We start from the raw sequence: 25254 nt of genomic DNA, 5'->3' as shown, positions 1-25254 counted from the left end.
CAGAGGATGCAGTGTTTCTACCAGGAGCGAAAGAACCGCGCAGCGGAGAGCGTTGAAAAAGAGACCGGGCGAAGGAAACAACAAAAAGAAGTTTAAAAGGACAGCAGCAGCAGCGGGGCATCCAAGCCACGCTGGAGAGCGGGCCGTTCCCGTTTTTGCTCGGCGCCTCCTCTTCCTCTCCTCTACGTCATCCACCTCCTCCTCCTCCGGAGAGGAAGGAGCCGGCGCATTTGGCGAGCATCGGTGCCGGCGCTCGATTTGCGCGGATCCATCTCTCTCCTCTATCTGCCGAGCCCGCGCTGGGGTGCCCGTAATTTGCGTTCTGCGGCTGCCACCACCACGGACTAACAACATCGCCCATTTACAGTGTCCGCCCACGCATCTAGTGAGCAGGAGGCGAGTCGACCTGGAAAAGAAGAGGATTCTGGTGCGTCCCTCGTAGTGCCGAAGCGGGTTTTCCATCTAGAAGTGCGCGGTTCGGAATATGTGTCGACTTCGCCCGGATTGTGCGCAGCGCGGGATTTGACGAACCGTGCGTCCGTCTCGTGTGACAACACCACTGCGTCGTTCGTTTTAAGCGCGTCTTCGTCGTCTCCTAGCTGCTCGCCTCGCCGTCTGTGCGTTTCCCCCCGCGATGTTGGTTTTCGGAGAAAAGGCCTAACGGTGCCATGAGAGGCGAGCGCTGTTGCGGCAGCGGAGTGGAGAAGAAGCCGGCTGCGGCGGCGGCGCGGCTTGCGTCCAACGCCAGGCTCCTGCAGGCGGCGGCGAACGACAACGCCGGCTTGACGTCGGTGCTTGGCACCGGTTTCGTTGGTGAGCATCCTTTCCCCGCTTGCATGGCCTATGGTGCGAGAATACATCGAAAAATCTGTGTCGTCCATCTCTGCTCTCAGTTCTCAACTCGGTGGTTTTGTCGCCGTGTTGCTTGGCGGAGGGAACCGACCTGGTGCGCGCTCACGACTGTATATTTACGCTCTAAAATAACCGGCGTCACGTTCTTGGCAGCTCGACCGCGCGTCCAGCGCAGACCAACACGAACTCGTAGAGAGATATGTGTCGCTGTTCACCCTCTCTTCGTGCCCCCTTCTCTGTTTATCACTCTATCCTTTTCCTTTCTGCCATCTTGTCCGGCATGTCAAGCGGAGAAGCGCGGTGACAGCTGCGTGAGGAGGAATGATCCGTGACGTCACCCCTCTCGTGTGGCTGCAGACGAAACGCATGAAACATCCGGGCCCATATTTTCTCTCTCCCTCCTTCCCTTTCATTGCGACCCGGGCACTGCGATGTTGTCTGAATTCCTAACAAAATGTAAAAAAAAAATCATAGTTTTTAATGCAGAGAGAGCTTTTATTGCTGAAACTTTTGTGCAGAACCTCCTGTATGTATACATACTGTGACGGCGCGTCCTTTTGTGGCCGTTATGGCAACAGTCCTCTACGAAGACCAAGCCGAATGCCTTTGCGGTGATGCGCGCTGCACGTTGTTGAGTGTGCTGCGTGAAATTTCCAGGCTGCAGCTGTTCGTTCAGTGATAACGTGTGTATGCGCGCAAGCAGCCTGTGTCGGCGAGCCGTTGATTTCAAGACCCCTGGACGTGTCTGAAGATCGCGCGCCCGGTTCAAGTGCGGCTTCACAACTAGGCAGAAACCGTGTAAGGTTATGTATACAGTCAAGCTTTAGTGTTTTGTTTGTTTGTTTTTCTTTTTGTAGGAAAGCTATAGCGTTGTATCATTAAATGCACGAATATACTTTCCTCTACGGCCCTGCAAAATCGTTGCACTTTTCTTTCCCCATTTACGAGGCACTGTTTATTATTATTCCGGTCTCACTCGGCAGCGCGCCCTGTGTGGCCCGGAGGCGTTTCGTTGGAGGTTATTTTTCTGCTCTTCGTGGTGGTCCCTGTCTGCTTTCCGTTTCACTATTTCCCTTTTTTTGTTTAGTTTTTATACCGCTTTCGTTGCGCTGAAATTTCTTTCGCCGAGGCCTCGGCGTTGCTGCGAAAGAAAAGAACCCTAAAGCAACAATAATAATGACAAATCAAAGTAGCTTTGTAAGGTTGGCGTCGGCGCGGCGCCCGTGGAATGCACCTACGTGGAACCCGGCCCCGCACACTGCCCGAAATTGCTCGAGGTTCCGGTGTTTGGGCCCCGAGGCGCGCAGAGTACATAGTGCTGTATACGTCGCGCTGCCTGGTGCCTGTATCGACCGAGTCGGGGACAGTGCAGTTTCGGGGCTGTGGGTTATTATCATTACTAGTTTGAGTGCGTGTATGTTTGTGTGTGTTACGTGCGTATACCCTCCATTTCCTACGGGTTTCGGGGTGTCGTGGCAGAAACTCTTTAGCGTGTGTTGTCGACAGGCGCCGCAGGGAAACGTGTGGGAAGGTCCAACCCTTGGAGCATGCTCCTTGTTTGTATATTCCAGCACTGACATTCAGCAGTCCAATTCGTAACTTATTTAGCGCAAGCATGACAGTACGCGAAATAACACTTCAACACAAGAAGGATGATTTCCTTGCGTGTCTTGTCTCTTCTGTATAAACTGCGCTTAAAAATTATGAATGCGCACGTGATAGCGCGTCATCGCATGCCTGCGGGCGTATGCCTTGCTTCAGTGATGTTTGCATGTATGTGTGCATTCGCAGTGTGCGATGGGCACACGAATTAATAGCCTAGTTTCCTTTGAGCAATGCTTGGATGCTTGACTCGAGCCTGCGACTCCGTATGTATACCTTGCAGGTCTGTATATGGTATGCTCTTTATTCGTGAACTAGTAGTAGCTATTTCTTATTTATTTGGTTGTGCTCCTTTGTGGGAGCTGTAAGCGAATACGTATACACACACTTTTGTGGTTCGTGGACGCGTTTTACGATAAAAGCATTTGTAAAATGTTTAGCTCTTCCATTTGCAACTGTTGAGAAAACCAACTACCAGTAAATCACTACGCTAATTAACTGTTTACTCTTTGCATATGATCAGAAATAAAGGAGAAAACGTTGTCTATTTTATTTCTTGGTGTAGACCTGTATATCTGACCAATATTACAGGGCCACCAAATGTGACGTGGGCGAGAGGTATGCAGGATGTAGTTATATTTACAGGATATATCATCGGTAGTCAAAGGTCACGCACGGTAGCGCGTCACACAATCGTCGTCTTGACCACTTTGGCACTGCGTTTATCGCGATCTGAGTTTGATCCGTAACATCATCAGAGGTGTTACTGAAGTCGCGGGAGGAGTTGTAACTTCTAATTAGTGTCGTTGGGCTGCACTCTCTGTCCCGGGTACTTCTGGCGAAGAATGCTCGTCTCGTTCTATATTGACCTTGACCGCGTGTGACAGTTGCGTCCTCAACTGTCCGCGCTGACAGCCGAGCAAATAATAAATACACGGCGCATCCGGCGGCTTCCTCCCTCCCTGCTCCATACTCTTGTTTGTCGCAAGTGGCTTGATAGTTCTCTCTCTCCCTCCTTCTTTCTCGTTCCTTCTCTCCCGCACTTTCTCCTCACAGACGGGGAAGAGTTTATCCGACGTGCATATGCGCATGATTGCGTAACGAGCGTTATGAAGGGCGACAGCTGTGCGCGCACTTTTTTTTTTTTTTCAACGAATAGAAACGAATGCCAGGAACGATTGAATCGTGAGACCTTGCATCTGGCTCAACCATTCCCTGCCACCGTCACAACTGTTTTCTCCATTCGAGTATTCATCGAACTCGCGTGACAAAGTGATCACGTATATACACTGGACTTTTATACAATGGTATACTCTGTCCTCGATAGCGCATACAGATTGTCCTTTTCTTTCTTTCAGTTGAATAAACTGAGAAGTAACGTTTTTCCGTTCCATTTAAGCAAACCTTAGAAGTCCATCATTGCAGGGGGAAAGCGTCAGCCGTGCAGTTAGTTCCTTTCATGTATACTGCCTTCCTGTTATTAGCCGCCGCGGTTTCGCTCAGTGGTTACGGTGCTCGGCTGCTGACCCGGAAGACGCTGGTTCGATCCAGTCCGTGGCAGTCGCATTTCGATGTTGGCGAAATGCTACAGGCCCATGTGCTGTGCTATTTCAGTGCACGTTAAAGAATCGCAGGTGGTTGATATTATTCGCAGTCCGCCTGTACGGCGCGTCCCGCATTGTCTGAGTCGTTTTGGGGCGTTAAACTCCATAAATCAACCATCAAACCAGCCTTCCTGTTATTCTCGTGGTTATCGCTCCAGTTTATAGAAGGCGCCGCAACCACGGCACTTGTACCGTGGCTGAGGGCATATTTTACTGCATCACGTCGCGTTTCTGTAATTAGCTTTTCCAAGCTTACTCAGAAAATGGGAGGTAAAAGCGCCACGCAGCAATTAACCGACATGCTTCTGGAACCGGGAATCCAGGCATCGGGTCTCTACGTAATATTCACCAACCACGACTTCGTTCTGTTTCTTATTTACCGAGTTGAAGAACTCGGTGTTTTCTTTGCACGTGGGCGTTGCCGTTGCGCTTGCTTCGCAGCAAAGAGACCGCTGTGAGCTTTCTTGAGCGCCGTATGCTCCGATACATTTTGGTTACAAAAAGTGATGGTTTTTCAAGAATTTCCTTGTGCACGCGTAGCATCAGTCTATCGGAACCATAGCGTCGACGTCTCTCACGTAGCTTTCTGTCAAGTAATCTGACGAAGACGAATAAATGAATTTTACTGATTGACTGAAAAATATTCTCATGCATACGTTTTGTTTGTGCGTGCACGTGTAGGTGTAAGGCAGGCGGTAGGAAGTGCTAGAAACCAGCAACAGAGAGCTTACACGATTTCTCTTGAACAATCTCTCATAGTAAGTGGGCGCCATCTGCACCACAACGTGGGAATAACAACGCCGAAAACAGTACTTTTGCCAGCAAAGGAACTGCTTCGTGACGTCAAACTTGCGTCTTCCCGAGTGAAACGCGTCACTGTATAATATTTACAAAGGGGGATAGCTGTGTGTGTGTGTGTGTGTGCGTGTGTGTGTGTCCAATGCATCTTTTGATGCATAGTTTCGTTTTCGATTGCGAAAAATATCGAGATTTTTTTGTGGGAACGTTTTTAACTCATGTGTGTCAATCGATCAATTCTGTTTAGAATTTCAAAGAGCAACCGGCATGGGGAAATGCTCTAGTGAGCCTAATTGGGCTTCCCAGCCTGTTTACAGTTCAGCAGCATGCAGTGGCAGCGTACATAAACTGCGCTCAGTCAGTATTTTCAGTATAGCTCGTCATCAATAAAGCTAGGCCGTAAGGATAAATCGGCGGGACTGGGCATTGACGACGCGGATTCGGAAGATCCCAACGCGCGCGTGTGGCGCGGCGGTCTCCGCATTTAGACCCCGCCGTATATCTGAAACGATCGGCAGCGCCGCCACGATTTAATCACGGAAGCCGGCGGCGGCAGACGTTACGCTCTGTTTACGACGTGAAGCGCCGCGCACATACTAAGTCGCTCGCCATCGTGGTTGGTCCCGAAAATCAAATTAAAGCATATTTTAAAGCTACCGTATTCAATTGCACTTAACCGATCATCATATTGGAGCTTATTCGTAGAAACCGTAATTTTCGAAATCGACCACTACTGGCCTTATTGTCAGGGGGAGGAGTGCTGGGCGATTCAACAACCCCCCCCCCCCCCCCCCACTGGAGTTTTTAATTTTGAATGTGTATACATGTACACACAAACGCACGCACGAACATAATAAAGTATGGCTGAACACCCCCCCCCCCCTCCCCCGAAAAAAAAAATTCTAACTACGCCCCTGGTGTTATTGCAGTTGCTCTTACTGGGGTCCGATTTCCAAGGTCAGATTTTCATAGATCCGCGTGAATTTAAACACGAATGACTCACCGTGGTAGCTTTGTGTTGCTCAGCTATGCACGATGGCGCGGGTTCGGTTACCAGCCTATGTAAATGCAAAAAAAAAGAAAAAAAAAAGACCGCGTGGTTGGGTTTGGGTTCACGTTAAGGAACCCCCCGGTGATGAAAACTTATCCGGAGTTTCTCCACGTCGGCGTCGCCTCATAATCACATCATGGTTATGATACGTAATGTTCCAGAATTTCATTTGTTCTCCACGTTGCACTGTCGTGTAATTACGCGCGACAGGTGTTTCGATAAGTTTACGTTCGCATTTGGATTAACTTGTGCCGATGATACGCATGCATGTACGGTGCGCGCCGGTCGTCACGCGGGCCGATTATCACGTTTTGTTGGCTGAGCATTGTATATACGTCTCGGCAGGTGCTCCTATAAACTTCTGTTCTTCGTTCTGGGCTTAAATTAGAGGCTCGCTTATGTGTACGAGTTCATACGGTGTAGCGTTGAAGCAAGCTATAATTTGATTTTCAAGATTAAAAAACTGCGGTGCTCTTGGCAGGCGTAAACAGAGCGCAACGTCTACGTGCTTTCGTGATTTAATCGCGGCGCTATACTGATGAGTGCTCTTGTCGAAGCGATTGAAGCTTTATCTCTTAATTGTTTAACCACTGTTGATCACCTTTGTGTGTGTGCAGTTCACGCGCAGCTAGTTCTAAAACATCTGCACAGTGGCGCGTATATAAAGCAAGTGGGAAGGCCGCTGTACAGTGAAGGCACACGGATCAGTTTTCATCATCTGGATTTTTTAACGTGCTTTTATAATTGGCACAATACACAAGCGTTATCGCATTCCGGACCCGCGTCTGAATTCGGCCGGTAACTGCACCCGCAACCTCGTGTTCACTAGTACAGGACGCAGTAACCACAAGGTAACCACGCGGCGGTGCGCGTGTACCGTATAGGTCGGCAAAAAAGTTGGAGCTCACTCAGACTCACTCAAGAAATATATTTTGCCCTGAGGGCTCACTCGGACTCAGATTCACTAAACCTTCTTTCTCAACCGGACTCACTCAGACTCAAGCTCACCAACGTATTTCTCAGCCGGACTCACTCAAACTCACGGCTTCACCTGAGTGTGTGAGCCTGAGTGAGTCGACGCGCGAGTCCGTTGGCGTAAAATTAGTTTTTTAGATCATGGTCTCAATCCTCTTTAAAGCTCGCACAATCGGTGCTCTACGATACGCCTTTTGATCTTGTATCTTCAAATACAGTTAAGCTATCATCCTATATCATATATCATCATTATCATATATTAATCAAGTAAGGACATTGTTCTGAAATACACTATACTCACACGAGATATTTTTATGAAGACCTTCACACGAAAAAGTTTGCGGGGGAGGGTCATGGCAGCCCTTCCCCTAAATCACGCCTCTGATCAATAATATTGAGGTGACGCATGACGCTAGTGTGCTGACATATGTGCGAATGACTTAAGTGTAACGTAAGCCGATATAAGGCTGATAGTTATGCTGAAGATGAGTCTAGATAGGAGCCGTGTACACCAGTGGTGCATGTTTGTTAGGGCCCGAATTCACGTTGCTTGAGCGGCACAACTGATCCGGAATTAAAATTCGTCAGTGCAAATGATTGAGCGACCCCTCGGCCGCGGTGGCCTTGTGGTTATGGTTCTCGACCGCCGACTCGAAGGTCGCGGATCGAATCCCGGCCGCGGCTGCCGCATTTCGATGGCGACGAGATGCTAGATGCCCATGTACTTGGATTTAGGTACACAATATGGTGACTGAAATTTCCGGAGCCATCCACTACGGCGTCACTCATAATCATATCGTGATTTGGGACGTAACACCTCAGCAATTATTATTATTGTTGTGCATTGACCCCGCCGCGGTGCTCTAGTGGTTATGGCGCTCGTCTGCTGACCCGAAGGTCGCGGGATCGAATACCGGCTGCTGCATTCTCGATGGAGGCGAAAATATTTGAGCCCCTTGTACCTAGATTTAGGTGCACGTAAAAGAACCCCTGGTGGTCGAAATTTCGGGAGCTCTTCACTACGGCGTCTCTCATAATCATATCGCGGTTTTGGTATACGCTAAACCCCAGATATTATTATTATTATTATTATTATTATTATTATTATTATTATTATTATTATTATTATTATTATTATTATTATTATTATTATTATTATTATTATTATTATTGTGCATTGAGCAACCTCGATTTATCAAGATGTTCGCACAAATCGTCTGATCGTATTATACGAACAACGGCAACGTCCGCGGAAGTGTTTTTCAAAGACTAATAACAGTGCGATAGCAAATAGCTACACGTTTATACGTTCCACAGGAATACTTTACTTCCATTTAAGTGTATCGTGAAGCGTATGAGAAAGCGGGCGGGCATTAATGCATCGACGTAATATTGCGCGCTGCAGAGCCTGAGGTGAAAGTGTGCGAATAACCTGCAAATCGGGGACACGCAGTTGAGACAAACCTGTATGTATACGCAACTCACTGATGTTCTTCCCGAGATGGGCGCGCGGGGTGAATGTCACTTTCCTCGTGTTATTAGCCTCTTTCGTCGCTTCGCTTCAGGAAACGAAGGGACAGGCCTACTTTTATACCGACCCCGATTTCGTGAACAGCTGCTAAAGGTTAGCTCAACGTATATGTATGCCATGGCGTATACCTCCTGAGCTGTTCAGCTTCGTAACGCTGAGCCAAAACTCGCGCATTCATTCACCCGTCGACCCTAATTGCGTAAGCAATTTAGGCTTGATATATGGGCCGTCTGACACTCGGCACCGCTCCGACCCTCGAAAATTTAGAACCACAACGTGTGCTCTTTTACTTGAAGGCGAGAAGATTTATTATTATATTATTATTATTATTATTATTATTATTATTATTATTATTATTATTATTATTTACGAAGGACCCCTTTAAACTACGTTTTTATCAGTTCAGGCATTAGGCAAGTAGTTTATATTTCACTTGATTGTATCTTTATTTAACCGCACAAACACCAATTGAGCGTGAAGTAATGTTAGAACAGATTACTCACCTTTCTTTCTGGGTATGGAGAAGCATGCTGAAAACAATAATTAATATTTGCTGAAAACAATAATTAGTGTTGTAATAATTAGTAAAATAGACTCCGGAACAACCCACAACAGAGTGCTCGCTTCAGCGTATTAACAAAAAAAAAGGGAGTTTGCGTTAACGTTGTCACAATTAAATAAAATTTGGAAGTGTCGAATTAAACGTACACACGACCGAATGACGCATTGTTCTTTATATAGTGATGTTAATTAAACATGTGCAAGGTAATCTAAGGACGGGCAATACTGGAAATATGCATATGAAGCGGGTATGCAGCTTTGCATTGTGTAAGCATGGGCTGGCATATTCATGCAGCTGTGACCTGCATGCGCTGTCTGACTGAGCACTGTAAGTGACACGCAGCTGGTCGTCACGTCACGTCACGATGTAGACGTCAAAATAAGGAACGGTTGGATGCCAAATACTAGCGATGTTAGGAAGGAATGTAGTTAAAGTTGAGGTCGAGCACGCTATATCCTGTTTTTTGTTTTCTTCCCGCAACAGATTTTTTTCGGTCTTTTTACGACATCCGTTTCGCGGACACTTAACGTCACCGTCTCACATGGCTCAACGCTGAACAGCGCACACATGCGTCGGCGTCAATAGATTATAAATTTCGCAGCAATTTGTGACTGTATTCGGTTGAACTGCGCAGTACATGTTCTTAGCGCGTTGTAGAACATGCCGAAAATTTAAATTCGAGGCTGCCTGCCTAAGCAGCGGACGTATTCACCTTTTTGTTGTGTCTCGTCGTGCTTAAAAGTTTTGACGCTGGCTGTGCATATCGCGGGTCGGGGCGTAACGCAGAGCGAACTGTACGTATTCCCTGCAGTTGTAGTGGCTGCATTCGCTATTCTATGCGCAATACGCATTTACGCCGTACCTAAATATTGTCGTTACAACATAGGTGTCGCCCTGTCAACTTCGACGACGCCAGTTTTTTTTGCAGCCAGGTAGGTCGCATTTCGGTGTATAGCCGATATGCGAAAACACCCGGGTGCTTGATAATCGTACGTGGTTCGTGGTTTTGGCAGGAACGGCGCCAGGGAGGTGACATGAGGAGAACGCCCCCCCCCCCCCCCCAAAAAAAAAAGCCAGATGTAAAATCACAACGCGTAAATTCCCCGCCTCCCCCTTCAGGAACCCCTTTGTCGTGGGTTCCCCCCTCGCACGCACGCAGAAACACACGCACACACACACACACACGCGCGCGCGCACAGACAGACAGACAGACAGACAGACAGACAGACAGACAGACAGACAGACAGACAGACAGACAGACAGACAGACAGACAGACAGACAGACAGACAGACAGACAGACAGACAGACAGACAGACAGACAGACAGACAGACAGACAGACAGACAGACAGACAGACAGACAGACAGACAGACAGACAGACAGACAGACAGACAGACAGACAGACAGACAGACAGACAGACAGACAGACAGACAGACAGACAGACAGACAGACAGACAGACAGACAGACAGACAGACAGACAGACAGACAGACAGACAGACAGACAGACAGACAGACAGACAGACAGACAGACAGACAGACAGACAGACAGACAGACAGACAGACAGACAGACAGACAGACAGACAGACAGACAGACAGACAGACAGACAGACAGACAGACAGACAGACAGACAGACAGACAGACAGACAGACAGACAGACAGACAGACAGACAGACAGACAGACAGACAGACAGACAGACAGACAGACAGACAGACAGACAGACAGACAGACAGACAGACAGACAGACAGACAGACAGACAGACAGACAGACAGACAGACAGACAGACAGACAGACAGACAGACAGACAGACAGACAGACAGACAGACAGACAGACAGACAGACAGACAGACAGACAGACAGACAGACAGACAGACAGACAGACAGACAGACAGACAGACAGACAGACAGACAGACAGACAGACAGACAGACAGACAGACAGACAGACAGACAGACAGACAGACAGACAGACAGACAGACAGACAGACAGACAGACAGACAGACAGACAGACAGACAGACAGACAGACAGACAGACAGACAGACAGACAGACAGACAGACAGACAGACAGACAGACAGACAGACAGACAGACAGACAGACAGACAGACAGACAGACAGACAGACAGACAGACAGACAGACAGACAGACAGACAGACAGACAGACAGACAGACAGACAGACAGACAGACAGACAGACAGACAGACAGACAGACAGACAGACAGACAGACAGACAGACAGACAGACAGACAGACAGACAGACAGACAGACAGACAGACAGACAGACAGACAGACAGACAGACAGACAGACAGACAGACAGACAGACAGACAGACAGACAGACAGACAGACCGACCGACCGACCGTAATTAGCACGTAAAACCCCATAATTGCAATCATTATCGGCGCAAATGTACGCCTTCGATATCTTGATCCACTTTGAGATAAAGTGAATAAATTCTCCCTGTATGCCGTTTTTGAGCGAATCGCTTTCTGTGGTTCTAGCGGACCTACAATTTAGTCTCCTTGAATGCCATGTACACATACTTCCGAGTCGAACGTGTTATCGCGCCAGAGCTTGGGGCATCTATAGTCATCTGCAGAGATGTGGTTGGTCGGTGACGGTGTCATGTCGCGTTCCTTTACCACTATATATATATATATATATATATATATATATATATATATATATATATATATATATATATATATATATATATATATATATATCCTTACCTTCTTTAGTCCACGCTGTCGAAATCTACCTTTTGCTTGTAGTGGTAATACATTTTATTACTTGAATGCATACCAACCTATTGGGGAATAACTGTCACCTTTTCCATATGTCACTATGCGGCCGCATCTTCTGTGGTAACCTAGTTTGACTCGAAATTGAAGGGCCCATTTTTTTTTTCATTCTTTTTTTCCTGTAGACATGTCACATTACCACGTGAAAGTGGGTTACGCACTGCGTGTGAAGTGACAGCATGCGAGACTCGGCGATCGTACTTTGCATGAGGCGATGTCGTAGCACGAAGAGTTTATCTTCGTTCTGTCCTTTTTTTTTCATCCTTCTTTTTTTGCGGCAATTCGATTCGGTCGAACGTCGCTCTTCTGGCGCCCAGAGTTCAACGCGCTCCCTTAGAGTTTTAAAGCGACATTTTATGCCGATGACGTCACGCATAGTATATACTGCACGGCAGCAGCAAGAGGCTTGACCGCGTGCGAACGAGCGGTCGTAGAATAAAGTTTGACGACGGCACAGGCGGCTCTCTATAGCTCGCCCTGATGCGCAGTTAAGGTCCTTTGATAATAAAAAAAAAATTACAAACTTGTTTTATTCGAGGGACCTTATGTGGCAGTCGCCTCTGCACGTCCCCTTCAGTGGTCCACGCGGTCTGTCTCGCATCATTATGCGCTGCGTATGCGCTCATAGCTTGTATAGTTTTCTGTTGTGGCCAGCTCTAGATGCGTTACGTTGTTTTGTTTTTTATTCACGCTCACAACGACGCGTTTGGACGTCGCCAGCGCCATCAGGCAGCGACGGCTTCCGGGGGTTGTTTGGCTTCACTGCAGCGCTTGGTGTCCCGACAGTCGGCTAGCTGCGGCTGCCGCCACAGAGCAGGATTGCAGGCGCCTGCCCACTCGTCGCATCTCGCCCTTTCTTTCTTTCTTTCTTTCTTTCTTTCTTTCTTTCTTTCTTTCTTTCTTTCTTTCTTTCTTTCTTTCTTTCTTTCTTTCCTTTTTTTCTTTCTTTCTTTCTTTCTTTCTTTCTTTCTCCGCGTGCTTGCCAGAAGTCTGGGATTTTCGGGACTCGTGGTGGTGCCACCGCGTCGCGTGCTCCACTGGCTGCTGGAGTTATTCTGAGCGTCGCGGCTGCTCTTTGTCGATGTTGTTTTCCGCAGCTCTCGAACGGTTTTCCGAGGGGGGCGGAATTCTTTTCGGGCTGGCTGGCTGTTGCTGCTGCTGCTTTCTGCTGCTGCTGCCGGTGGTTTGGCTATGCACAGGCAACCCTTTTTGCCACGGCGTGTTACTTTGTTTCTCGCGGATGCCCGTGTGATCGGTGTGCCCTTGAAAACAACTGCCTGGAAAAGAACAAACAAACAAAAGAAAAGGCCAAGAGCCGCAGTATGAAGGGAAACGAGGATGACGTTATTTGTCTTTTGCTTTTTCTTTTTTTTCTTTTCTTTCCTTTCTGGCGTCCGGTTCTTATTGCAATTTTGCCTCGCCCAAGCCTATTTTGGACGCTAAAAGTCATTCTGTCGCGCTCGTACGTTACACGCGCGTGTGCCTTTTCGCGCATCTCTTCAGCCTCGGTGCACTCGTGCGTTTTAGTGCGATTTCCCAAAATGCCTCTACGCTGACAAAAAACGACATGGTGAGGAAAGTGTTTTTCGTTGTTTGGCGTTTTCGTTGTCTCGAGCAAACGTACATATATATATATGACTGGCTATGCGGAGAAGGGACCCCCAAATGAATGGCACGGTCTGTGCGGCTTCCTCTTGTTTTGAGTGACCGCGACTACAAACCACTGTAATGGAAGGAAAGCGATTCCGAGTTTAGCGATAACTTTTCCTTCGCTCAAAACGGCCCAGGTACAAGAGCATGCTTAACATGTAACTGATGGGTAGTTTGTGAGCCACGGTATCGATGAAAAAGCGCACGATATACATACGTAAAAATGATGTGTCATTTTTATGTATGTGTGATTGCGTCTTTTGTGTGTTCCTTCATCAATAAGAAGATATTTAGGTGAATATTTAGGTCTTTTAGAATGCATGAAGATATATTGAGATGAGTGACGCCTCACTCACGTGTACCGTGACTCTGATCTATTGCCTCTGAACTAAGAAAAAAAAATCAGATATTTTTAAAGTACGGCAGTCAATATTGTTTTGTCAGACAATGCAACAGAAACTAAAATTTTTTTGTTGTTGTTTGAACTGAAACATTGCATATTATTCTTGAGCGAAGGGAAATAAACTGATACGCTCTCGCTATGTAGTGTCTATTGAACAGTTAGCGAGACCTAATTCTCAACTCTCTCCCTTTACTTCGTTTGTATTGATACGCGACCGGAAACGGTACTTGTGGTACCTCAGCCGCGCACGGTGACCCACCCCGTTGCTACGGCGCCGGTCACCGCGCTACGTCCCAACGCATATATCCGCCCAGGCGCGGAAGCACGTGACGTCTATACACAGATGTCCCCATGCACAGGCGCCGGTTTTTTCTTTATTTTCTTCTCTTTTCTTATCTTTTGCTTTTTCGCCGCAATAAACATCATACGCGAGACTGCATGCGCGGTCTACTGGAAACCCCGCGTGTCGTCCGGTCGGCGACGCCGCGCCTGCCTTATCTTTATTTTTCGTTTCGTGGTGGGATGGATTCCGGGACTGCGCGAAGAGAAGAAGATACACGCAAGCCACATTCCTTCCCATCGCTCTGCCGTTGTAGAGTCGTGGGCGTGGCGCTCCCCTCTCGCCCTTTGTCCGATATCTTGAGTGATGTGCTTTTCCACTCATATACGGGATATGTGCACTCATTGAGAAGCATCTTTCTTTGAAGCGAATAACGGTTCCGTCGTTGGACAGGAAATAGCGCTTGGAAATCCTCGCACTTCGTACTCTGGGAAAGGTTTGTGGTGACGTTATCATGGCTGTATATGTCGGAAGAGGTAGGAAAAAAAAAATGACAGTGCGTTTTCGGCGAATACTCGTGGGGTTGCTGGTGGAAAGGCATCTCCTCCTCGCGTTTTTGTGACCTTCACGCAATCGTATTAAAGTCCCTTAATAATAGAAAGTAGCGACACTCTCCTCCATATCCTCTCCAAAGTGTCCAACCCTCCTCTCCCAAGTGTCCAAACCATATCTATCCTCTCCCAAACGGCCACCGTGCGGGCGCCGGCCCTATAACCCGGCTCGCGCCACTTTTCTATCAAGAATGCTATGTCACGCTGATAACGCGCGCAACGTTGGTGACCGCGAAGTCGGGTTCGGCGAAAAATGAAAACATAAGAAAGAAAGAAAGAGGTTCGCGCGCGTTTGCCGGACGACGGGGGCCCGTGAAGCGGGGAGGTGGAAGGCGGGAGAGGAGGGTGCTCGGCGTGGCGGCTCGGTTAAAAGAAACACGGTACTTTCCCAAAAAATATCCAGGGACTTTAAATCGTATCGGTTTGTGGCGTCTCGCGTATGCGTTTTTTTGAAACGGCCAGTCCACGAGAGTTACTAATCTGGGCCCATAGTTTAAGCGCAACGTGGCGAACAGCGCGAACAATATGGGACGAGGGATCACACCAGGAGAGAGATGCGACGTGTGCAAACAGGAGGACAGCTTCGCATCTGTCCTCTTAGTTTATCGTTTGTGTCATTATCAACGTGGTTTGCCACCTTTATCGAAATCGGTTGTACAGCTCCCGTGTCGCAGTGTTCACTCTGCTATCTCCTCACTCAGTTTAGTTAAAACAGACGAGAGAGAGAGATGAGATGCGCTGAACAGCAGACAATCGCTGCTGTGAATGATATCGTCAAAAGAAAAGCTGAAAAAGAAGCACTATGGAATGCTCCACAGAACCGACGTTCGAATGGTTGAAGAACTTCTGTTTTACTGTGCCCTCGGGAAGGGTGGCAGGCCATAGGTCACAACACTTTTGCTCAAGTGCGCCTGCGATATTATTTACGATCGATACCGTGCTCTCGTAAACGCAGCCGACATGACGGGAGACATTTATAACGTCTATATACTTTCGCTCGAACGCGTTGGAACTCGTAGCATTAACGCGTACAAACAAGATAGGATTTACGACGTTCGACGGCGTTTAAAGGTCATTTCGCGAGTAGGCGTGAGTTGGCCTTCGTCCGTGGGTGCATGCGCGGCTGTTTAGAAACCGCGAGAGGTGACGGCGCCATGACTATCCGGATCTGATAGCTATGCAAATCACGTTTGCGGCGATGTAGGCTAGTTGCTACTGTTTAATCTGCACTACTGGAACAGGCTTTTCAATGTCGACCGCAGTCTCCGCAGTAAAGGAGGTTTCGGCTTGTGTGATCTCACGCAATGTTATAATGTACCAGGCGGGTAGGCAAAGGCAGGATCACGCTCTGTAGTGGTTCACAGCTGGGCACGACTCGATGTAATGGGGTTTACATTCCTGCGAGATGTGCACAGAAGCCTATTGCGATGGTTATTCGGTTAAGGCGTATTGCATATTTGTGTGACGAAGTCACTTGTTTTGTCATCTCCGAGATGACTCTTTGGACGTTGCGTACGAGCTACATACTCATCGGTACATTATTGAGAAACAAAGCACAACACGAGTACCGGGAGTGAGGCGACACGGGTCTGAGGCAGAGCTGGAAACTTATAACCGCGTGTTCCGTGATACCTCATCGCCTCTGGAATTTCCGGCCTGATAGCTCCGTGTACATGGTACACGGAGCTATCAGGCCGTGTGCACCATAGCAACTCTCGTAAGCAGTGGTATACGTGAAAACGACCGAAGTAAAAATTCGGTCTAAACTTGGCGACGTCATGCAGTGCGTTGTGGTTTCGGGCGCGAAGTTCGACTTTCGAACTTCATTCTCTCCGCTAATGTGCGGTCTTCTTCCAGAGGAGTGCAACGACAGATTGTTGGGCACATAAGCTAACCACTTCAAATCAACGAGGCTTTTTTTTTTTTTTTTAAAGAAGAATATGCTGAAGTGGAAGCTAATGCCTTACCGGTAAAAGGGAAGTCACGCTTGCCGATCCTTTATCTCGGAAACGCGTGCTCTTTCCGGGTGGTGCTCGCTTAGAGATCAAGTTGTTTTGCTCCGTTTATGTAAACGCTAGGTTAATTCTCAAATAAGAGATCGTTGTTTCCGACGAAAATGATATCTAGACGAGTATTGATGCCTTGATTTCCAATCAAATTTGTCAACACTTTGAGGTTTCTTGTAGGAGCCAGCAACATAAAGACACGCACTGAGTAGTCTCTCCAGAAAAACTTGTATATTACGAGTAAACTCTCAGGGCGGTGATGGAAAACACTCCATTTCCTTCACTGCGTTGGCGTTTTACCCTGCCCCCTACTAAGATGTCGCCATTTTGTAGGGTGGGTTCGACGTCACTCGTGAGGCACAATTTCCACTCCAGCAATTCTTTTTAAACCTCCGGGCCGTCTCGTCCACTCCATGCGAGTGTGTGCCATCGTCGAGGCTATATACAGTCTGACACTCGCAGACATGGATATCCCGAAGAAGGCCGATGCTCGCTCACCGCGCGCACGCGCCTCCAGCCATGCGTGTCGGCGTACACACACGACCCCGTAACATGCGCGAACATCGCTCCTGCTGCTGCTGCCCCTGTCCGTGCCGCAGCAGCAGCGGCGGCAGCACCTCGTCGCATCTGCGTCCGAGACTCGCTTCTTGGGCCGGGAAAGCTTGCGTGCTCGCGCGTTTGCACGAGCGGGGGAGAACTCACGTAGAACTTACCAAGTTTTCTTTTATCGCCACTTCGGCGAGGCACCAGCGGCGCAGCTAGAAAGAAAGAGTAAAGAGGCGTAATCGTTGTTGCGTGCAGCGTGGAAGAAGGCGCACTGCGGGGGACGGAGTCTGCGAGCAAGGCGAAGTGCTCATGCACTCTGAATGTATAATTCAATCTACCCCCGCCCAGGCTGGGTGACATCGGCTGGAGTCGGCGCGGTTTTCTTTTCTTTTTTTTAAGTCCGACTTTTGGTGTATGCGCGCGGCCCCTCCAGCCGGTTTTCGGCAGGTAAACATGCCAGTGCAGCTTGCGTCGTAGAAGCTGCATGCGCCAAGTTTTATTTTAAAGCGTGGACTGGGCTGTGCCTTCATCCGGTAGCGCAACATTTTTGGAGTTAAAGGTCGCGCAGACGTCAGGGCCGGTTGCGTACTGCGTTTGCAAAGTCGACAGCGCACTGTGGTACGTCGTGACGTGGACCTGTCGGTATGTCATGCTGCAGCACAGCTGTATGATGCGAATGAGACACAGGCAGATTTCGTGAGGTGGCCCTTTACACATCTTACAATGATTCTGATTTGGTTGCGATTGCTTGAAATGTAGTGTATTTCAAAGGTATAGCTAATAACTTAGCAACAAGCATTCGCGTAACATGCTTTGGAACTATCCCGCGGCGTTGTTCCTACGTGCGGTGCGACTTCCATCTGATGGCGCACTCGGCCGAGGTAGCTCCGGTGTGCGTATCATGCGTCGAGCCTTGCAACTGTTCAGTGCAATGTGATGTTGACACTTTGTGGTTACGTCTCCATGCGTCTGTCTGGGTCCACTTTTTTTTCTAGTATTTTCTACGTAAAATCTTTGTCAATGAAGCCGTCTCTACGACGAACGGTTCATGGCTTTTAGCTCTTGCGTCCGCGCCCAACGGCATCATTCTCTTCTGAGGTGTGGATAAAGATCCCACCGCTGTCGCCCGGTCGACCGGTGTTCCGAAGATGCAGTTTTCTACTTTGATCGGTTGCGTCGAGTACCACAACTGCGGAGCCCTGGTCGGAACACTGCGCACAGCTGGCCAGTGATGGACCCGCAGTACACACCACTGCACTCAACTGCTTTAGGAGCGTGGGCGTCCGAACGTTTTGGGCCTCTTCGGGGGAAAGGGGTTCGCCATTGCGCACGATGCGCGTGGATGCCGCGGAACTGATGAGGACGGCGCGCGCTGTTGTTGTTGTTGGCGTCCGAGGACGCCGAGTTCGTGAATCCCGTGACCGTCACCACCGTATACCGGAGGGCCTCCACGCAGCGTGGTCGTTGGGACGCATCACGTTTGCATATACGGGACCCCAATGCTGGAAAGAACAGCGGCGGTCACCGGCAGCTTTGTGGGACGAGTGGAGTTCGCAGGCTGTCTTCCGGCGTGCGACCGACTGGCCGACCTCGGTTGTTGATGTTCCCGTGGCGCGGGAGAAGAATTGAAATGCGGGAGCATTGTTGTCGCAGATGATGGCAGTATATATGGATGATGGGGACACTCGCGCAGTTGGCTCGTGACCGATATATTGATGGCCGTGAGTGCTGGCGCAGTGCCGCCCGCTCGTTGCAATGGTTACGCGTCGTTGCAGCCCGTTATCATTGCGCCGCGCGCTGACTGGGAAGCGTGGTTCTTGCTGTCTCTTTGTCTATCTTTCTCGTCTGAAGTCCATCTCTTCGGACGTTGAATGCGCAGCTTGAGTTGCATGTTTATATAAGGCTTCCTCGCGTACAGCTTTCACGTTGCTATTAGTTACAGAGGGTGTTAGAGTTCTTTATGTGTTGCACATTTCTTTTTGCCGCATTGCAATAATGCATGCTAAAAGACGAGTGCATGTCGTATACATGTTATATATCCGGTAGGAGATATACTACTGCCATGTCAGGGTCGACCTTCAGGCACATTCGAGTTGCACGTCGCACATTTTATCCCGGAGAACCCATGAAAACATTCTGACTGTGTATTATTTGCACTGAAATTGATCTTGCATATAAATCGAAGCATATAACGAGACATGTACCGTGGTGATGCAGTCCGTAGCCCTTCCACTGTATTCTGCATCGCGTGATGTGAAATTTCTCGAACTTTTTTTTCGCGGACTAGGGGAAAGCTTTCGTTTTTGTTCTGTACATCGTTATTATTATACGTGGCTGGTATTGTTGCACGCGTGGCGGCCATTTGAATCCTTCTAGCGTTCTCTGCATCTGTCTGGCGTGCTTTCAAACAAAGGCGTTGCACATTATAGCTTTTCGGGACTATATGTCAACAAATGTGAATCACAAGGAGGACTGACAAATGTAGGAAGTATAGCACAGGTGTTCTCAACACGATTGGCTCTGTCCTATACCCTGAGGTGCAATTGGGAACAAACTGCACTGTATATACATATGACAGTGAGAATATCACTTTCCTTCATTGTCGCGCGCACGCAATCTGTGCAGGTGAGAGGCCGTAGCGTGCTCATGTATTATTCGGAAGCGGCGCGCGCGCATCTGCGCAGTTGCGGCCGCAGCCGGCTCCCCGCTGGACGTCTATATAGCTGGCCGGGAAATTGGGCAAGCGACGAGTTTAGCGAAACAACTAAATACAACGGCAAGAGGAGGCAAATAATTGCCGCCGCGTCCGTGGACATTCGATTGTCGACGTTGCGAGCCGCTCGTATTCAGTTCCGGGTTGGACGAAGCGTAGCGAACGAAACGACAAACACGGAACAACTGTGGCGCGTCCGTTGCACTGTACGAGGAAGAAATGCGACGGCCACTTTCGCGCCGTGTAGTTGCGTTCGTTTGGTTCCAGGAGACTATTGTACGAGGCAAGGAGTTTACAGGTGGCAGAGTTAGCTGGATGGGATGTACCCATGGTTTCTCACAGCGTTGGTTCGATGATATCTGTAAGCCGCGGCGCTGATAAATGCGGATCTCCGGGCAGTCGTTGCTTGTACGAACTGTCGTCGTAAATGTTATTCTGCATTTCGCGCACGGCTGCTACTTGGAGGAGATAAACACTTAATGGACCGTGGTGCGTGATGCGCATGTAAAGAACTTGGGGTTTCTGAAGGAAGTGCGATGTGACGTTAGAATGAAATGAATGGCCGTCTTGTAACTTCGGGAGTGCCTATACGCGAAGTTTATGCGGGCAGCGGAGACGAAATAATGCAGTTTAAACAAAACTTGGAATGCAGTATGTGCCAAGCTCAGCTGCATAATGCAGGATGTCAATTATGCAGAGGGTGTGCACGCGCAGTATACCATAACGATGTTATGGATGGGGTGTCGTATATCTTCACTGTCCGGCTGCTCTGTAAGGCTAAGCACATGACAGTTACGTATGGCAACTTACAAAGTTACGTATGACGACTGGCTTCCTCCCGCAGATCTGTCGAAATTGCCAATCACGATAAAGACACGCGAATACGATCGGCTTTGATGGCGATCTATACTGTGTTCCGCACGTTTGACACCGTCTATTGGACGTCATGTTTCTGTTTCCTCCGCTCCGCTGTTTCGTTTCCATGGTTACTGCACCTTGTGATTTTTCTATTGGAACACTTTTACTGCTACACAATCAGTACTGGGAAAATTTCAGACACTTTATGCAAATAGACTGCCACCCGCCTGACTAGCAAACTGCTGCGCTGGTTCGCGTTGTTACTAAGTCCCCTTAAAAACGAACCTCGCTGTCGAATTTCTCCAACTTGGCGCCCTGGTCCGGGGATCTAACCCGGGAATGCTGCCTCGAAGCCGCGCCATTTGATGGCCTAACTGGCGTCAACTGCGATGTTCACTCACATACGAACATTTGCAGCAATATGGTGTTGTCGGGTGCATGATAAAATTTTACTTTGCCCCGCCACGGTGGTCTAGTGGTTATGGCGCTCGACCGCTGACCCGAAGTTCGCGGGATCGAATCCCGGCCGCGGTGGCTGCATTTTCGATGGAGGCGAAAATGTTTGAGGCCCGTGTACACAGATTTAGGTGCACGTTAAAGAATCCCAGGTGGTCGAAATTTCCGAAGCCCTCCACTACGGTGTCTCTCAATCCACGGCCGGTCTAGAGGCGCGCCAGCGAGCGCGCGCCTCTAGACCGGCCGTGCTCTATCATATCGTTGTTTTGGGACGTTAAACCCCAGATGTTATTATTATTAACTTTGTTTCTCTAAACCGATTCAAGCTTGCGCTTCACCACATTCATTATAGTAAACTCACTCCTCCTGCTCTGAAACATATCCACCTGTCCCCCGTGTATGTGGAAGATATATTGGCTCGTCCCGATGAAGAGTGATGATATTTGGAAGTCGTCAGAAATCAACAAAACCGGCCTCATTCTGCCATAATTTGCATCTTACAGAGGTTGAAACAACAGAGCCGCGTCGTTTCATGGTCCCGCCCTTCGTAGCCGGTGACGAGGCTGTGCGTCGTCTTTTTTAGGTTAACGTCAGAGTCAGACGGAGAAGTTAGGAGAGGAGAGACATTTGCGAGAGGGAGGGTCTCCGCGGGTCGGCCAGAAAAATCGAGTGCCACAGTCGGGGGTTTTAGGCGGTGTGGCCGTAATCGTAAAGACAGGGACTCAGCGATGCACGTGAAGAGGGGTGGGGAGAGGGGGGAGCAATGAACCCGGTCCGGCGCCGCGGCTGCCATACGTCTCCCTGGTGAACGTCAGAGCGCCTCCCTTACGCGTTCTTTAATGGGGTTGGGCAGGGCGCCCATAGGGCTGCAGCAGCAGGGATTCGGGGTGGTCCGCCCCATGCGTGCGTGGAACGCGGGTTAATCGAAGTAGGCGCCAACGCTGACGTGCGCGCATACTTTGTCAAGCTGGTTAAGCAAAATACAGAGAAAGGATATCGAAAGATAAAATAAAAAGAGGGGTATAGCGAGTTTGAAGTGTAGGAGAGGACAGGTTCTGGGGCGCCGCCTGCGCCAGAGTGGGCGTGGGCAATCGACTGCCGTATACATCTGCTGTTGTCTCCTTGCGCTTTTGTCTTTCTCATTTCACTGTCTTTTCTGCAGTTATAATTCCAAATGCTGCTTTCACTGGACCAAGCGCTATGTAGCGTCAGTTCTTCCTCTGGCTTCTGGCTCTGTGCACGTGTTCTGTTTGTATCGCCTTTGTATAGCTTATCTGTCTGTCCTCCGCCCCCTATGTAGCAAAACGGATGTTTCTTGTGTTTCTCTCTAGGCCCCCTACATTTCTTCTATTGTTGTCTCTTTCAGTGTTTTTGGCTGTTCGACTCTTGTTGTCTGACTGTATGCTGTCTTCGCTTTGCATGTGTATTCTACTGGTTAAATAATTACGCTTGTGAAGTCTGCGCTTTTGTCGCTATGTGTTACGCCTGCCGGGCTGGATCATGTCTTTAGGTTACAATCCCGGGCGTACGTTATAATTAGGGCTCCGTGTTTTCGGGGTTTATTTTTCTTGAAATTCGGGGGGTGTTTTTCGGAGTTTACCTTTTTGGCGGAAATTCGGCGTTTATCGGGGTTTATTTCTCTTACATCTCCAATTCTACGAAATTCGGAGTTTAATGTTGCGTTATTCTTAATACTCCTATATTTAAAGTGATTTCTGAGCACGAAAACATCGGAACACACGAAGCGTATTTTAGTTTGTCTGGAAGGTTTGAACGCACAAACAAATATACACACAATCACAATTACTTGAATACAAAACACCTACGTTGTGCGTATTACAGCCTTAAAGCTTGTTGTAATAGAAGAAAGCGTACTTTACGAGGTCCGTGTGTTCGACGTCGTCAGGCGCGCTCCAGGGGGTCATACATTGATGTCTCTCGCGCCGTGCCCGAGAAGCCCTTTGTTAAGTAAATGTGCGATGGGTTCGGTCTACGAAATACTGTTGACGTGGTCAAGGTAAACTTTATTTCAAATTGTGATTACAGCGCAAAAGAAGAAACGGGACAGAAGAGCAACGAAGACCTTGCTTCAGTAAACTTTATATCGGCTAAACCGGCTGATGTATCGATGACATGCCCTTTCGATACAGAACATGCCCTTTCGATAAACTTCGGAACGGGGTCATATTGGCCGTTAAAATCTGAGTTTATCGGATAAATCCGAATTGTCGAAAGTTTTACCGGCGAGTGTTTATCGAATTTTTTCGGAATTATCCGAAAACACGGAGTCCTAGTTATAATATGCCTTTATCGTCCGACTGCCCGGCCTGTTCTGCATCGGCGGTGCTGGAACCTTGTCTGGGACCTTGACGCGCGGCCGTCGGCTGCGCTGGTGCTGAGAGAGGTCAGCCGAGATCATGCAGACGTGGCGGGCGGCAATCCGTGCACGCCTTGTATCGCGCGCCCTTCTGGCGAAGGCTTTTCGCCTGCGCTGCTATAACAACAATCTCGATAGCGACAGTGGCGGGTGAAGTAGACCACATGGCCCACCTCTAACCGACAGAGTTATGCGCGTATCAACCGGCTGTCTTCCGTTTGCGGGCTGCGGTGTATCACTTGCGCCCAGGCTTGCAGAAGGACGTTGACTTTCTATAGAAAAGGATTGAGGTGCCCCGGTGTAATGAAGCACTGGCCAGGTCGAATGAAATGTTTAATTGGTTTTCATTGGCTGTATCCCTATCAAAGTGTTATTAATTTAACGACAGTCATAACTGACGACCAATTTTTATTGTACAAGTTTTCTTTTACTGCAACAAGCTCACCGGTAAAGGGTACCTAATCATGGAACCACGGAAAACGCCGCGAAACATTTGTTTCATCAGAATTTTTTTTATCTGTAGCGTCTGCGCTGTCTTACACGCATCAGATGCTGCGTCTTTGTGCTCAGCGTCTCTACATGGTTCCACTAGTTGCCGCGAAGGCATCGTCGCTTCTCAGCGTCAATACCTCGTAATAACGCAAGCGCATAACAAAGTGGGAATGTCTGATAAATTATATATACACTGTAATTCTAAGCAGGAATTGGTGTGCGCCTAAACAGTAGCAGGCTACGTTTAGCAATCCGAACGACTCATTCGCGCAGTACCAAGGATTTTGCCGCCCACGCGACACGAGGTGCCGGTTTTTGTGACTTTCACTTTGAAAACATTGTGAAAAACATAGTTGATTCTGTCACCATATGGTATAATTCAGTCTTACCACGTCGACCAGTGTTCGTGACATGTTCTGGCCCGTTGTCAGTGGCATTTTCGTTTCTTAGGCCCAGTCGCGCTGCAGCAACAGCTGTGGTTTTCTTCAGCTGTAGAAAAGATAAGCAGGACAAAAAAAAAAAAAAAGCCATTTCGTTGTTTCCCTGAGTTCTACATGGACGACTGAATGCAAGCTTTGTGGAATGATATTCATGTAATAAGAACTTGTTGCTGGACGACACCTTAAATTTAGCGCTAAAAAAGACGAACACATGAGAGACGACAGCGCTTATCCTTTCTCTCATGCGTTTGTCCTTTCTAGCGCTAAAATCAAGATACCATGGTCGAGCCCTTCTGCCATCACTGTAACGCGCGAATGACTCACCTGTTTACCTTAGGTCTAAGCCGCGGGAATGCATTGAATTTTAACATACGGCATTAAAAGACGCTGCTAAGACATGTGACGTCACATAAAACTGCGTACGTCGATCACGCATGAACGTGGTGTCGCCACCCAACGTTTATAGAATCGCCACCTGCCTCAATAAAACTTCTTGTTGGGCTAGTTGGTTATTCGACATAGTGGTTTTGCGCATTTTTCTGTACCTATATAAGAGGGTCATTCAGGTGCAATAAACAGTTGGTAGTGAGCGCTGAGTGTCGTGTGTGTTCCTCGGGTGGATGAGTGAGTGTTTGTGTGAGT

At 48.5% G+C, this 25254-nt stretch overlaps 1 protein-coding gene across 1 annotated transcript in view; it reads left to right on the top strand.

Moving 5' to 3' along the window:
• Positions 1–380: 380 nt before the first annotated feature.
• The window catches only part of LOC119394202 (uncharacterized), a gene marked incomplete at its 3' end in the record, with an annotated part of 65611 nt that continues 40737 nt past the window's right edge, over positions 381–25254 (top strand). Inside the window, 1 exon segment of the mRNA XM_037661477.2 lies at positions 381–813. Within this exon segment, the coding sequence (XP_037517405.1) occupies positions 669–813 (145 nt within the window).

This window comes from Rhipicephalus sanguineus, chromosome 5 (assembly GCF_013339695.2).
Source record: "Rhipicephalus sanguineus isolate Rsan-2018 chromosome 5, BIME_Rsan_1.4, whole genome shotgun sequence".
Classification (NCBI taxonomy): Eukaryota; Metazoa; Arthropoda; class Arachnida; order Ixodida; family Ixodidae; genus Rhipicephalus; species Rhipicephalus sanguineus.
Note: the sequence above shows the minus strand (reverse complement) of the source record. Positions and strands in the feature narration are given on the sequence as shown.